At 37.7% G+C, this 13,715-nt stretch overlaps 4 protein-coding genes across 11 annotated transcripts; 1 reads left to right on the top strand and 3 right to left on the bottom strand.

Moving 5' to 3' along the window:
• Positions 1-491: 491 nt before the first annotated feature.
• LOC112454841 lies at positions 492-2,752 on the bottom strand. Of its 6 annotated transcripts, none has more exons than XM_025016450.1 (4): positions 2,553-2,752; positions 2,374-2,437; positions 1,130-2,294; positions 492-1,006 (listed from the first exon to the last, which is right to left on the bottom strand). In XM_025016450.1, the coding sequence occupies exons 3-4, from the start codon at positions 2,114-2,116 to the stop codon at positions 851-853; spliced, it is 1,143 nt and encodes a 380-aa protein (XP_024872218.1). In that variant the 5' UTR covers positions 2,117-2,294; positions 2,374-2,437; positions 2,553-2,752; the 3' UTR covers positions 492-850. The 6 variants fall into 6 exon arrangements, with proteins under 6 accessions (XP_024872218.1, XP_024872214.1, XP_024872217.1 ...); XM_025016446.1 differs by having other exon boundaries at positions 492-2,149; positions 2,278-2,294; XM_025016449.1 differs by having other exon boundaries at positions 492-2,146; positions 2,278-2,294.
• A 165-nt stretch (positions 2,753-2,917) lies between these two features.
• LOC112454848 (unconventional prefoldin RPB5 interactor-like protein) lies at positions 2,918-5,157 on the top strand. Its single transcript, XM_025016468.1, has 6 exons — positions 2,918-3,352; positions 3,453-3,702; positions 3,777-3,926; positions 3,998-4,145; positions 4,208-4,907; positions 4,984-5,157. The coding sequence occupies exons 1-6, from the start codon at positions 3,263-3,265 to the stop codon at positions 5,101-5,103; spliced, it is 1,458 nt and encodes a 485-aa protein (XP_024872236.1). The 5' UTR covers positions 2,918-3,262; the 3' UTR covers positions 5,104-5,157.
• A 191-nt stretch (positions 5,158-5,348) lies between these two features.
• On the bottom strand, positions 5,349-6,579 carry LOC112454851 (cytochrome c oxidase subunit 5B, mitochondrial-like). Its single transcript, XM_025016474.1, has 3 exons — positions 6,393-6,579; positions 6,119-6,189; positions 5,349-5,733 (listed from the first exon to the last, which is right to left on the bottom strand). The coding sequence occupies exons 1-3, from the start codon at positions 6,475-6,477 to the stop codon at positions 5,527-5,529; spliced, it is 363 nt and encodes a 120-aa protein (XP_024872242.1). The 5' UTR covers positions 6,478-6,579; the 3' UTR covers positions 5,349-5,526.
• Positions 6,580-7,602: 1,023 nt separating this feature from the next.
• LOC112454849 (peptide methionine sulfoxide reductase-like) lies at positions 7,603-11,751 on the bottom strand. 3 transcript variants are annotated; one of them, XM_025016471.1, is made up of 5 exons: positions 11,342-11,751; positions 9,650-9,811; positions 9,441-9,561; positions 9,124-9,260; positions 7,607-8,565 (listed from the first exon to the last, which is right to left on the bottom strand). In XM_025016471.1, the coding sequence occupies exons 2-5, from the start codon at positions 9,805-9,807 to the stop codon at positions 8,331-8,333; spliced, it is 651 nt and encodes a 216-aa protein (XP_024872239.1). In that variant the 5' UTR covers positions 9,808-9,811; positions 11,342-11,751; the 3' UTR covers positions 7,607-8,330. The 3 variants fall into 3 exon arrangements, with proteins under 3 accessions (XP_024872237.1, XP_024872239.1, XP_024872238.1); XM_025016470.1 differs by having other exon boundaries at positions 7,608-8,565; positions 9,650-9,808; positions 11,342-11,749; XM_025016469.1 differs by lacking the exon at positions 11,342-11,751 and having other exon boundaries at positions 7,603-8,565; positions 9,650-10,045.
• Between the last annotated feature and the right edge of the window lie 1,964 nt (positions 11,752-13,715).

The raw sequence follows: 13,715 nt of genomic DNA, 5'->3' as shown, positions 1-13,715 counted from the left end.
TAGAAAATCACGGCTCTTGGAAATATTAAAAAATTCTTGAAACTTTTAATAATGCAATTTATCCCAGCCAGCACGCATGTTTAAGACTACGTGAAGACCTCTTTAAGATGTCTTTTACGTGTGCTGTCTAGGCCTGGTCAAGTATGTTCTTCTAATACTTCATCGATTTTTGAGAAAATTTTTGGAAAATAAGAAAATTATTAGAATTTTAGACAGTAGCAGGTCGTCAGAATGCATTCTTTAGAGAAAAAATTTTAAATTTTGTTAATCTCAGCACAAGAGTGTATGCTGTTAGCTGTTATTAGTAATATTAATAATCTCGTTAAAAAATCCATGCTTCTCGAAACGATACTCACGTAAAGAAGGGTAAGAAGCCAGGACCACACATTCAATCTCTGCCATTATCGCGATCATAGACGGTCACAAGAAGCTGCCGGCTTTTCACACATGTGATATCAGAAAATATCGAAACAGAAATAATTACCATCATAAATGCTTGATACATAATTTATTACAAAGATATAAATTTTATTATAAAAATTATCAAAAAGGTTTGTCTTCATTACAAACAAAACTAAAAGCCATTGTAATAATATTTCACGTTACCGCATCCACTCTTGTTATATTTACAATCCATTTATGCTCGACTGATATAAGATAATCGATTCAACAAGTAAATAATGGCTTCTTGGATTATAAATATAAGTAGAGATTATAAATATAAGACATTCCGGAGTGTCGGATTTCAGTCTTTTGCAGTTTATTTCTTTCATTTCGCACACGCAACCTTTTTTTTCGGCACGAAACACAGCCTTCAGTTTGTATCGATAACTTAAATTACGCATATCATTTACGAACAAAGACTTTGGTAGATAACTACATACTGATTAATATAATTCACGCACCCAAAGCCTCTAATCGGTTTGCAACAAGCGAATGGGTTCTTTCCGCTATAGAGATAATCTACCTCCTTACCTAGAATCGTGTTAATTTTGTTTATCCCATTCTGAAAACATTGTAGCAAAGTAAACCCTAAGACGAACGGACAATTTTGTTTCGCTATCGCATGTATGGATGGCGCCGATATTTCCTTATTATCAAGATCCTCATCTTCCTCATCAATACCCACACTAAATCCTACAATCACGTTCGGTTTTATGAATGACGAACTGCGCACATATTTCTCGTATGACACATCGTGGTACTCAGAAAAAATGTTATTCCCAAGAAAGTCATCAGTGCGTGACGGATCGAATTTATCTTTTAAGCCCGGCCCTATAATTACAATCTTTACTGATATCTCTACTGATGTCAGGGTCTCCATTAACACCAGAAAAACTTCCCACGTCCATACCAAGGCTATTTCGATGACATCTGCACCTATAACATGAACGACTAAATCGTTGCTTTTTGGGACATAGTTTAATAATCGCATAGCATGAAACAACGTTAAGGAATATGTCGAATGTAGCGCGAGTTTTTCTGCCTCGACAGTGTACAACACCTCCGAGTCAGTCTGAATATTCCAATTATCCTTTATAAAGTCTCTCATGCTCTGAAATCCACTCGTGCAGACAATATTTTTAAGGACAACATCCGGAAGTTCGTTCTCCGGAATCTCTCTTATCTTAATTAAATCTATGCCAAGACATAGTTGCAGGGGAGCGCAGATGTCCCAGTGGTCAGGGCTGTTTTTGTGAATTCGACAAAAGCTGGCAGCGCACTTCTGACAACTCTCCAACGACTTCCATTCGTGGCAAACTAGGCACTCTTTTGGAAAATAAATCATCTCCTTCTCATCCACATGCAGGCGACGTCCCAGCCTGTACGACACTAGCTCCGCAAAGGACATCTTCTTTTCGGCCCATTCCATCGTAGTTTCACCGCGATAATCCATCCTGTAGTCTCGCGGCATGTCCTGTATGGCTTTGCAGAAAGGTTTGTGCTGCTTCCAGTGCTGCTTCTGATGTTCCTTACCACAATAGGAGATCATCTTACAGTTACTGCACCGCTTCAAAGAGACACCGTCGCCAAACCGTTTGCAAACGTGACACATCGTCGCGTAGAAAAAGTTGGTATAGTCGTTATTAATTTGATTTCTTGCTTCCGATTCCATGACTTCTACACAGTCCCGTTATATTAAAGTCTCCTTCAGTGTAAAGGACAAATATAGTGTTTGGAATGTTGTGATTTCACCCGTAAGATATGAGCGTTAAGCGAAATATGACAAAATTGGTAGAATAATTATCATTCCAATGCGATGAATAGAAAGGATACTGTAACAAAAAAAAAGCCTGTAACAAAAAAACGTAGTCGTTAGATAAAATCTCGAGTGCTTTTCGAATCGTAAAATCTATAAATATATGCTCTTACCTGTAATATATGCTGTAACCTGACCTACGTTCCTAATCTGTGATAAACGGGCTTTTGTCGAAACCTATTTTATACAGAATCAGTTATTGAATTTTGTTAATCTTGCTCCATATGTATGAAATTATTGATAACGTTAATAATCTTTCGTTGGAATACACCCTCCGCGAAACGATACTTACTCTTCTCCCTGCTCACGAAAAGAACGGCGGGAATAGGCGGGAAACTGTTATCCTACCATATGTGCTACAGCCACTCGACCTCTGTCATTGTTTTGATCGTCAACTGTCGCAAGCATCCGTGAATCTGTCACGCCGTGAATCTGATCACGCGATTTTACGAAAGGGCCGAAAGGCTGCGTTCGGAAAGCGCGCTCAGCGCGCTATTAGCGCTATTGCATCATTGACTTGCGCGACCGGTATATCCCCTCCATCTGACAATGAGTAGTTCGGACACGAACACGAACCATAGCACGGATACGAACCCATGTATCATTACCGATACCGAGCGTAACGACGTAGTTGACCGAGTTGGGCGAGAGTTGATGACGTCCACTTTCTCAGAGGGCAGATTAGAGGTTTGTTCGCGTCGCATACTCCAATAAACACCAAGAGCACTTGGATCACGGATAAAAAGTGGCGATTGGAGCAGATGAGTTTTTGGAGTGCGTTGGAGTGATCAGGAGCATGGTGGGGCATGCGACGCGAACAAACTTTAGGAGTTAGGACAGGTGTCCCCGTCCCCCGAAGCGTGATGGCCGCTCTCAGGTTAGGTTTCTTTCTGGTTGAGATATGAAAATACGAAGCCGGTGACGGCGGTGACGAGCTCACGAGTGAACAGGAGAAAAGTTGTTTAAATACATGTATATACATCTGTCTTGTACTTTATAAAAATGGATAGCAGTGTAACTAACGATGCAACAATGGGACCTGAATTAATAAAAAGTTACCAGCAGATATTGCTTAACAATGTGTTTGCACAGGTACAAATATAAGTGGAGCTATACTTCTCAATTAGATCTTAGGTAGTGATTCCTTGTTTATATTTATTACATTCTAAAAATCGAATGCGCTACGTTACAGAAACTTGAGCAAAATGAAAAACACACCAAGACACTAACCGATTACAAGAATAGGCACAAAAAGGTAATAGAGGGACTTGAAGTATATCCGTTATCTGTCTCTGAGAATTGTATGGTGCCCATCGGCAAGCGGGCATTTATGAAAGGAAAATTAACTCATACTAACGAAGTCTTGGTATTTTTGGGAGATGGCTACTTTGCCAAATACAGCGCATCACAAGCGATCGCATTGTGCAACAGGAGAATAGCATGTATAAATATCATGTAAATCTTTGAAAATGATTTATATCAGATTCTACAACTTGTTACATGTTATTATGTTCAGGGGCGGATGAAATGCTGAAGAGTTTAGAAACTGAGAGGAACTTGTACGAAATGAGACAATATCTTCCATTGGGACATGATGTTTTTGGAAAAGAGGATGGAAAAGATATCGTGGAACATTGGACTGAGAATAAGCTTGATGAGTGGAGAGGTATATAAAAAATTTACATTTTTTTACTTATATTACGCTGGACACGAAAATTAAAATGTCTTTTTTTGCAGTACAACATAGAGAGCGTGAGAAAGAGTATCATCAGAAATTAGCAAAGTTGAAAGCAAAGGAAAAGACTGACATTCGTACCGAGAAAGATATTTTCAAGAGACTTGACGAATTAGAGATAGAAGAGGAATTAGAAGAGGAAATTTACAGGTTACAATTCAGTTGTGCAATTAAAAACTCACATTCGATGATTTACCGTTCTATCATTGCAGATTGGAAGCTGAACAAAAAGAATTTTATGGCGATGATTTGAAAGACGGCGAAGCTTATGATGAATCGGAAGAGGATACATCTGATTCCGATCAAATTACAACAGAAATAATTCAGGAGGAATTAGAGAAGCTGAAAAATATCCAAGCGAGCAGAATTACAAGTAGTACATCGAATATCACTTCTGATGCGGCTCAAGATAAAATTTTTGACACAAATACTACGAAGAATGAGGAATCTCATCCTACTGCAAATTTTATTCAAGACACATTAACGGAGAGTTGTTCGCCTGAAAAAGGAACTGAGGAAGTGTCTAAAGACACAAGTACAAAGGAAAGAAGGAGGATATCGTTCGCTGAACCATGTGTTATAGAAGACGAAGGCAATGCAGAAGAAGAAATATCAATACCTCAGGAAGCTTGTTCTGTTCTAAAGCAAGAAGATACATATGAAATCTCTGAAGATGAAGGTGACACCGTTAGGATCGAATTTTCACATTCATCCCATATTCCAGATTTGATTGAATCAAATGATACGGAGATACAAAGCCCGATAGATATTTATAAAATGTTTAGTACTCTTAAGTCTATTTTGAAAAGATCTCCAAATGATATGATTTATGATCGAGTTGCTCCTTTAAACGAGTATAGTAGTACAGATACAGAAGATGAGGACGAATACGTTAATTCTGCATATAGTTCTGTGAGTAAACATAATAATTTAATAATGTTGTTTTTACATAGATAATTGTACGTACACTAATAGACATATTTTGCAGGTAATCCAAGAGAAAGTTCAAGAAAGTAAAATATCGCCAGTGAATGACGTTTCGGTAAAGAAAGATGAAAAAAGAATTGTAAGTAGGTTCAAACTTGAACGAGCCGGAAGAAAGAAGTGACTTGTAAATATATGTTGAATACATATTGAAATTAAAATTTATTTTCGCAATACATACCCGAATAAATATAAATTTTCCAAGATCATACTTATCTATAATCCACTTCATTTCAGAAGTTTCTTTTATTATCGAATCTACAAAAATTGCGGTCTATCCTACGCGACAAGTCGATGCTTCGAGTATATCTTGGAGTAATGCGCGAGCTCATAAACTTCAATAATAATTAAGAAAAATGTAGAATAATATACATAATATTTACAATAAATTTATTTTTGCGATTTCCATACAATAAGTGATCCATTTAACTTTTCGATAGGATGGAGGCAGGACACGGTAATAAATGAAAATAGACATAATTACTGTCTAATATAACATTAATTCTATGTTGAAAACAATCCACTATCTCACACATCCTTAAGAATATTATATAGGTGCTTTCTCGACCAGCTTGAACCAGTGGCCGCATTCGCAACGGCGTGGAGGACCTTGATGCAGCCACATCCAGTTCACGTGTAATGAATCCTCGTCGCAGATGCATCCCATTATGCGACTTTCGAACGCGCTATAGACTATATTGGGATCTTCCTTTGTGCTGATTGCTCGCCGCTTTATGGTCATATTGTATGGATCCTAAAAAAAAACATTACCATGTTTGTAAAAAAAGTTAACACGTATTACAAGTCTTCGTTTGATTATTAACATTCGTCGCAGCAAAATTGAGAAATACTAAGGTAATAAAATATATACACAAGTCTATAAAAACATTATCACGAGAGAACTATGTTCTCATTATAATGTTGATTTCTTATCTTTGATACTCGAAGCCTTATCAGGAGCTTAATTTTTTCGAGAGTATCACATACAACATTTCATTCAGAAAATAGCATAATAATTATTATATCACTTATGTAACTATATTATATCACAAATAATAAATATATCATTGGTACACGTCAAAGACATGGGAATATGTCCACATAGGCGTGTTAGCCGATCTGAAAACGTCACAACTTACATCGTTACCGGCTAAACGGGCGAGCATCTCCCTCTTCTCCAAGCCTGTGGCATGATCGAGCGGATCGGCGACTGTCAAAGAAAAAGAAAGAACACGTGAATTGACTAGAATTTTATCTTCTCTCTATCGTGCGCAATACGTCCGCCGTGCGTGGACCGAGAGAGTCAAAATCGATGGGCGAACGAAAAACATTACGTAATGCGGATAAACGCGAAAATGTGAAAAATATGTGCGGGACGATTCGGCGGCGAATCGTCTCGGGAACGATATTTACATTCTTTCTTTTGGGCGCACGCGAGGCCATAGGAGATCCGCCGTCGACATGTTTGGAGCACGGTACGAGCGCATAACCATGCCATTTTTCAGAAAGCAGAAGATAGCGCACTACTAGCCGTCTCGGCCCGACTGGGTTAAGTCGTTCTCCCTTTATTCACGGATCGAACGATGCGCAGATTGCCGTCCCGCCGAACGAGCGACGTGCGCGGTGCGAGGCGCTACAGTATATGCAAGAACGAAGAACGCGGCTGACAGCTGACAAGTGAGAGTTTCTAGGTATTTTCGACTCTTTATGGATTGGCTCATCTTCTGTAATTGGTTGAATTAAATCAAACATATTCTCAAGTCTTCTCAAACAGAGGAGATCCAATTTTAAAATGATTTGTATGTAGAAACATATTTGATGGAGATGGAAGGTATTTAAAAAAGAATTTTTTTTATAAAAATATATTTGTATATATATAAAATTTTATTTCGTATAAAATATCTTTATTTTTATATATCAATTATCAATATCAATATGACTTTATCGTAGAAATTTTTTTACTTAATTTCTCTTTCATGTTATAAAAATTAAAATTCGCGCGAAAAATTTGTCCCTCAAAATTTCAGCACTTGAAGTGAAAAGTATACATATAATAGATGAAAAAAGTGAAAAGATGAGAAACATGTAAAAAAAAATAACAAGCCTAATATAATTCGATAAAATCGGATAAGTTTACGAATGAATTGAAATAAGTGCGCGAACTCAAATGACAAACTTCAGGGTGAAAACGACCCCGACTCCGTAACTGAATTGGAGTTTGAACGGTAAACTTCAGAGTGAAGATTACCTTGACTAAATTCCGATTAACTAAATTGCAGCTTAATCGGGGTCGTCCTCTCAGTTTGATTCAACCAGCAGGTTTCCAGGTGTCCAATAACAAGAAATTCATATTTCTACATTGGTAAAATACCACAAATACGGCTCGATAAGGTTAATCATTCGATTTCAGTTGATTAACTTAATCGGAATTTAGTCAAGAGAATCTTACGTCGATCGCAACGCCGCGCCGTGCAGCGGCAAAAGCGCCAAAGCCAATTCAGTAACTGTAGGTGGCGGCCGAGCGCCATCTAGGGTTGCCTCGCGCAACTAATCGTCATGGGTAGCGACTGTTGCGCGTCCCTAGCGGCCCCGAACCGAACCCTTCAAGTCGTGTATAAGTTTATAATCTATAAACACAGTCGCTACGGTCGCTACCCACCACGACGAATAGCTCCTCAATTTCGAGTAACTAAAAAAGAGTCTGAAATAGAGCTTGTTTGTCACATGTAGATGACAAAAATATATTCCAGTCTACCTATATTTCAAATTAAGATAGCTTCTCGCATACATGTGCATGCAGTGAATACTTTCGACAAGTCATATTACATTATAAATCCATATATTTTTGACTAATAAAATACATGTAATAAAAATCAACATCTCTTACATCCTTTGTAGTAAAAATATTAATTATAAGAGTACAATTCTTGTCGATTTAGTTTATTTTTTTTAAGAACGAATTGATGTTATAAAATGGTACAGAAACGATCAATAGTTGAACGTTTTTGCTAGGAAAATTTGATTCCAAATTCCAAGTCTCGGTATTATTAAAATTTGCACACTATTAAAATTACAGTCGAGCGCGCGTGAGTTGCGGGATTTTTTATACATTACGATGCGGACGCATAAATACAACCGCGGTATTAAATATTACAAATAATTTGATATAAAAAATATCCGCATAGAATATTTAAGGCATTTGTGATACTCCGGTATACGCAGTGTTATGTATCAGGCTGTGCGGGCGGTTCTCGACCTCTTGGCGAAGAAATCGAATATATGTCCAGCCTACGTCTATTAAAAAAAAAATCTCCTTTCCATTTTTCACATTGTACTATTAGCATTATACTGTTAGCAGTACAAACCACTGCCCTGATTCTCGCTAATGTACTTCGTTATGTATTGCGCCGATTTTTCAGTCAGTCCTAAGTTCGGTAACTCTCTCTCAAATTGATCGATGGTGCCTGCACCTGCGATGTAGCCGTTCAATTTCGCTGCCAGCGGAGAGGTGCACAAGATCTCCGTGGTAAGGCCCGATGTTTCGATCAGCCACGGATGATTCTGCAGTCGATACTTCTGGTGGTAACTGGACAGATACATAACTTTATTTAATTAAATTGGACGTGCATTATCTTACATTATCAATATTATCTTAATATTTTACTAGATAAGATAAGGCTTTTTTTAACTTGAGCTCAGAAAGCCAAGAAGTAGACTTGATTTACACATATACCTCAACACTCTTAATATTTTACTATTCTTTTAACTTTTCTATCGTGATTAATATTAATTTATTACTATTCGTCAAGCTGTTCAACAAACATGTACGTACAATTGAATTTATCAGTGTCTACTTGTACAGTGCAAATGTGATAAAAATATTTTAAAAGTGCCGTTACATATTAGAAATATTTAAAAACATGAAATTAGAATTATTATCGATTTAGTAAACTGTCTGTTATATAATTTGGCATTACAATCATATCATGTTACGTAATAATTATGTACATTTATATTTTGAGTTTTTTGTCAGCTGATACAAATGTTATATTAGACTGTTTCGAGTAGTAAGTACAAAGAATTAAATTCTGCTGAATAAGAGTCACACAAAAATGAACGCAAATAAAATGACAATGTGACTTACTCTTCGGCTGGATGAAACTTCGCAAACTTCTTAATTTCTGTGACGAAGACTTCCCCGCGCTTTCGTTGCTCCTGTTCACGAGATTTTTCAGCTAGCAACCTTTGCTCTTCGTCATGATATAAGATCAGTGACATGTACTGCAAATTAAATTAACATTTAACACTCAGTTGGCACACAAATGAATCATGTGAATCGTGTTAATTAGTTATTAGGTACATCCTGTACAGATCATACCTTCGATAACTCTCAAGTCACTCTATATTTTTTACTGAAAATGATATATGGTCAGACAGAATTAACATGCATCAACAACATACCTGTCTCTTAATCTTCCTCGTTAGACTATACTCGTGATTGCTCCAAAACAAGCTCAACAGATGGGTGTAAGACACTAGTTCTGGATCATATTCGATACTGACGACCTCCGTATGGTCCCCTCTACAAACAGGAGTAAAGAACGCGTCAGGAATGATCTCGCAAAGCAAGGTATGCGATTGCTGGGTGATGGCAAGACGGGAACATTTACATGTTTTTGTAAGCTGGAGATTCCTTGGTGCCACCGGCGTAGCCGACACAGGTTCTGATAACGCCAGGCAGCGCTCCGAAGAGAGAATCCCCCGCCCAGAAGCAGCCCATGCCGAAGGTGGCACGCTTGCCCTTGGTCTCCTCCAGTTGGCCCGGCATTCTGCTGAACGGGCAAACATTGTTACGTTTGACAATCGGACATGTGAAGTACGCGCCGCACTGGTACGACGAAATGGAGCAATTGTCCGCGAGAATGGCCCGAACCAGGCACGGTAGCATAACGGTAATCACGCGGCATGATCGCGACATCCTCGACGATTCGGTTTCCGCTCGACACACCGCCCACTTTCATGGACTTTCATGGACTCGCCGCCGCGTTCTGTGATACTTCCACGAGTTCCACGGTGGCATGCGTTAAACCGGTATCGCGGACGAGCGGTATCGGCCTGATTGTGGGACGGAGACGAGATCGGGCGAGAGGTGGTGGACGACGGTGGACGTGCGGGGCGAGTGGAGGCGAGTGGCGACTGTGGCGAGCGCGAAGGAGGGGGACGCGCACGTGCTGATTGTCTACGCTTGCCCGAGAGCGTCAGGGAGATAGCGCGTCATCGTGTGGGGTGCACGTGCGAAGAGGAAGGTCAGCGAAGGCCAATTCCGATCGACCAATTAATTGATTGATTCGCCCGGAGCCTGGAGTATCGAGAGCGAATGACGAGATTGACCAGCGTCTCGCCAACATGGATCGTCGTAAACACTCCGGAACTCGTGACCTGGATGTTTGATACACTTAGCCATGACGAATTTTTCTTCGATAATACCGCTCTAAATATTTATTTTTAAGGTGAGCGTTTGAACCCAGTCCTTGACATTAATTCTAATTCTAATCAGTCGTCAAGCATAAAATTCGCTTTAAAAATTCTTGATTCTTTTGATTGTAAAATCGTATTAGGAAGACCTTGTAATGAACTAAATTATTTTGTCTAATTTTCTCGCGTTGTTATACGACGTGACGCTCAAGCAAGAAATTAAAGGGCCACTATTTTCCAACGCTCCGGTAACTTCTAACTGACCGTAAACTTTTCAGAATAGCCAATAGGAGTTGGCTATTTCGATATAGTTAACGGTCGGTTAAAAGTTAATAGACGTTGGAAATAGTGGTCCTAAACCGATGTGAATTTAGAAAATAAATTTAGAATCAAGAGACACGGCAATGTCTCGCGCCAAGTACGAGCGAAGCGAGACCGCACGTGACTCTTACGCGACGCGATATGGAATATACGTAGAATGCGATGCTATTTTTCATTTAAGCTCTCATCTCATTGTAGACACATGCCAAGTAACATATAGTAACAGGTATTATTAGTTGTTTAATCTATGAGCGTATACTTAAGGATCTTCTTTTGGTTTTAGGTATTCTCCCGAGATTCTATCCAGTTGATAAAACGATCGAGATCACACCTAGGACGATCAAAGTATAAGATCGAGATATTGCCTCTAATAATGGACTTATTTGATTTTGAATTTTTCATGGAGCTTAATTGACGGAGTCCAGCACCAGAGAATTACTTCGAAATCACAAGATTCTCTAAAATTTTTTAAAATGACTCGGAATTTCTTGCCACAAAATTTCACACAAATCAAGAATATTCAGGAATAGAGCAGAATGTTATCCTTAGGATTTCGTTCTTTTTACCTTAAATGGCGAACGCACGTGGACGGTTTACTCGAGCGATGATCTATCGGACTGTTGCCTGATAGTCCTGATACACGACGAGATGCTTCTTTCTCAGAGGAATAGCCAATTCCTCGTGGAACTGAGTAGAACTGACTGTGGAGTGTGGCATCCTACGGACGGCATTCGGTTTTTATGGGCGTCGAGCATGTGTCTCTCCCCACCACATATCGTCTCCTTCTCATTCTCCCACTTCATAGACGTTAATACCGTGCGATTCGCTCGTCTCAATAGACCTGAATAAACTCGTGCTCCTCTTATTGTATGTCGGAACAAAGGAATGAAAAAAAGGAAATATTTTTAAATAACATCAAAAGCTTGTTAACCTCGGAATGACCATGACCAAGTTAATTACCATAATGTCCATTAACCATGGGCCGATATAAAAAAATATATATATATTACAACATGTTACGTTACATATACATATGTATAAAGAGTATCGAAAATTTAATAACTTTTTTAAGTATGATATTGTTTATCATTCTGGAGTTCGATTTATTTAACTTTATTAGTACGTTAAGAAGTATATTTCATAATTGTAAAATATAACTTTAAAAAGAAGACGGTACCTGTATTCTGATATTTACTATCAGCAACTGTCAGTACTGAAAATCTATAGTTTATGCGACGTATAGAAAAATATAGATTTTCAGAGTTGACAGCGAATATTGGAATATAGCCGGTATCTCGGAATGTTTATTAGTAATACAAAATATCTTCGTGTTACAGATAAGTTTTTATGTAAAAGAAGATAAGCAGCGTATTGCATGGATATCTAATATTACTTGAGGATATGTAGAAATAATAAGTAAAACATTCGAACTTCATTATAATATTCTGACAAAACTTTCGTTTAATTTATTATCATTGTAAGCTCCATAATTTTTTTTCATCAGCGAAATTTATTCTCTAATAACTAACATCTTATTTATGGAATCAAAATTTTATTGTGATAAAATAGTGAAATTCCTTTAATGGATCTATGACTACGGAAGTACGTCCTTCCTTGAAAAAAGAACTTTTAGCCTTGTATAGACTTGTCTGATGATGTAACATGTCATGTTTCAGGCGGACCGATTACCCATTGACGCCAATGACCCCGTAGCTATTGGATATCTTCGAGATCGAGGACGTTAGATTGTAATTTCTCACAGGTGTACTTGTACTTGGTCCTAAGAAATATTCCGTGTTCTCTTTTGATCTTTCGCACGTTATTATTTAACAAGATAAAATTATAAAATTGTACAAAATAATAGCAACAAGATAAAAGTGATTAATAAAAGTAACATAATAAAACAAATTAACTCAATATATAACAAACATATATTTTTAGATAATTTAAAAGTTTGAATATGTATCACGCGAGATTTGCTTTATTATCAAATTTAATCTGCTGAGTATTAAAAATAAAGTAAAACTGAATGCGCGCGATTTGCTTTATTATCAAATTTAATCTGCTGAGTATTAAGAAAAAAAGTAGAATTGAATGAACAATATCTTATTTAAAATATTTGGCTTGACGTTAAATATTTCTGATGATGTATGAAGTACGAATGCATGACGCCTTGACATACACCGTATATTTAATTGAGTGCGATTATTTGAAAATATATCATCGAGGATAAATTTGGATACGTAAGATTATTCGATATCAAATAGCGAAGATTTAGAGAAACAAAACATTTAGTACTTATATATGTTAAATATAAACAGTAATATAGGAAATTTTGATAAAACGCATCTTCAATTAAAAAACTTGCATCGTAATGAAAATGATTGGGCGATATCAAAAGATAACGAAATTATCTCGAAATACTTTGAGATTAGACTCGTCTTCCACCGAGCGGTCTGCTCTTGAGAGAGGTAAATTTACTACAACTGCGAAATACCGAGAAATAAATTTTAAGGTATGAAAGATACAAATAGTATCGAGTAACACTCGTGTATTTAACATCACGTTCTTATTTATTGTCAATTTATTGTGGCTCTAATGAGGCTCAATAAAGCGCGGAGGTTGCATCAGAAGAGACGGAGCGCGCGCGATGCACAGTTGATTAAATCAGTTCTCAATTGGAAGTCGACTGATGTAATCTTCCTCCTGTAGCCGCTAAGCCACATCTCGTAGATGTACATATCACCATGACTGTCATTATATGGCTATTATCAGTCACTATTCAGTTCCTGACCCGTTATGTATCTTGACACAAACACAAGTGGAAGCTGTACTGATAAGCGCGTTAAAAATGACCCACAGAAACATCGTGACTGAAATAGGTGAAATCCGCGCTTCAAAGAACGATTACATGCTATAAGGTAATAGTACATATAAATT

Source organism: Temnothorax curvispinosus, unplaced genomic scaffold (genome assembly GCF_003070985.1).
Source record: "Temnothorax curvispinosus isolate PA1 unplaced genomic scaffold, ASM307098v1 QBEX01005439.1, whole genome shotgun sequence".
Classification (NCBI taxonomy): domain Eukaryota; kingdom Metazoa; phylum Arthropoda; class Insecta; order Hymenoptera; family Formicidae; genus Temnothorax; species Temnothorax curvispinosus.
This window is presented reverse-complemented; position numbering and strand designations above follow the sequence as displayed.

Bases quoted from the DNA above. Each gene is read 5' to 3' on its own strand.
- LOC112454841 (XM_025016444.1), bottom strand. From the start codon at position 2,116: ATGGAATCGGAAGCAAGAAATCAAATTAATAACGACTATACCAACTTT.
- LOC112454848 (XM_025016468.1), top strand. From the start codon at position 3,263: ATGGATAGCAGTGTAACTAACGATGCAACAATGGGACCTGAATTAATA. The intron at 3,927-3,997 runs GTATATAAAAAA...CTTTTTTTGCAG, and splicing joins TAAGCTTGATGAGTGGAGAG to TACAACATAGAGAGCGTGAG. The intron at 4,908-4,983 runs GTGAGTAAACAT...CATATTTTGCAG, and splicing joins TTAATTCTGCATATAGTTCT to GTAATCCAAGAGAAAGTTCA.
- LOC112454851 (XM_025016474.1), bottom strand. From the start codon at position 6,477: ATGGCATGGTTATGCGCTCGTACCGTGCTCCAAACATGTCGACGGCGG. The intron at 6,190-6,392 runs GTAAATATCGTT...TTTCTTTGACAG, and splicing joins GTGCGCCCAAAAGAAAGAAT to TCGCCGATCCGCTCGATCAT. The intron at 5,734-6,118 runs GTAAGTTGTGAC...GTTTTTTTTTAG, and splicing joins CCCGTTTAGCCGGTAACGAT to GATCCATACAATATGACCAT.
- LOC112454849 (XM_025016469.1), bottom strand. From the start codon at position 9,957: ATGTCGCGATCATGCCGCGTGATTACCGTTATGCTACCGTGCCTGGTT. The intron at 9,261-9,440 runs GTATGTTGTTGA...TTTAATTTGCAG, and splicing joins CGAGGAAGATTAAGAGACAG to TACATGTCACTGATCTTATA. The intron at 8,566-9,123 runs GTAAGTCACATT...GTATCTGTCCAG, and splicing joins AAGTTTCATCCAGCCGAAGA to TTACCACCAGAAGTATCGAC.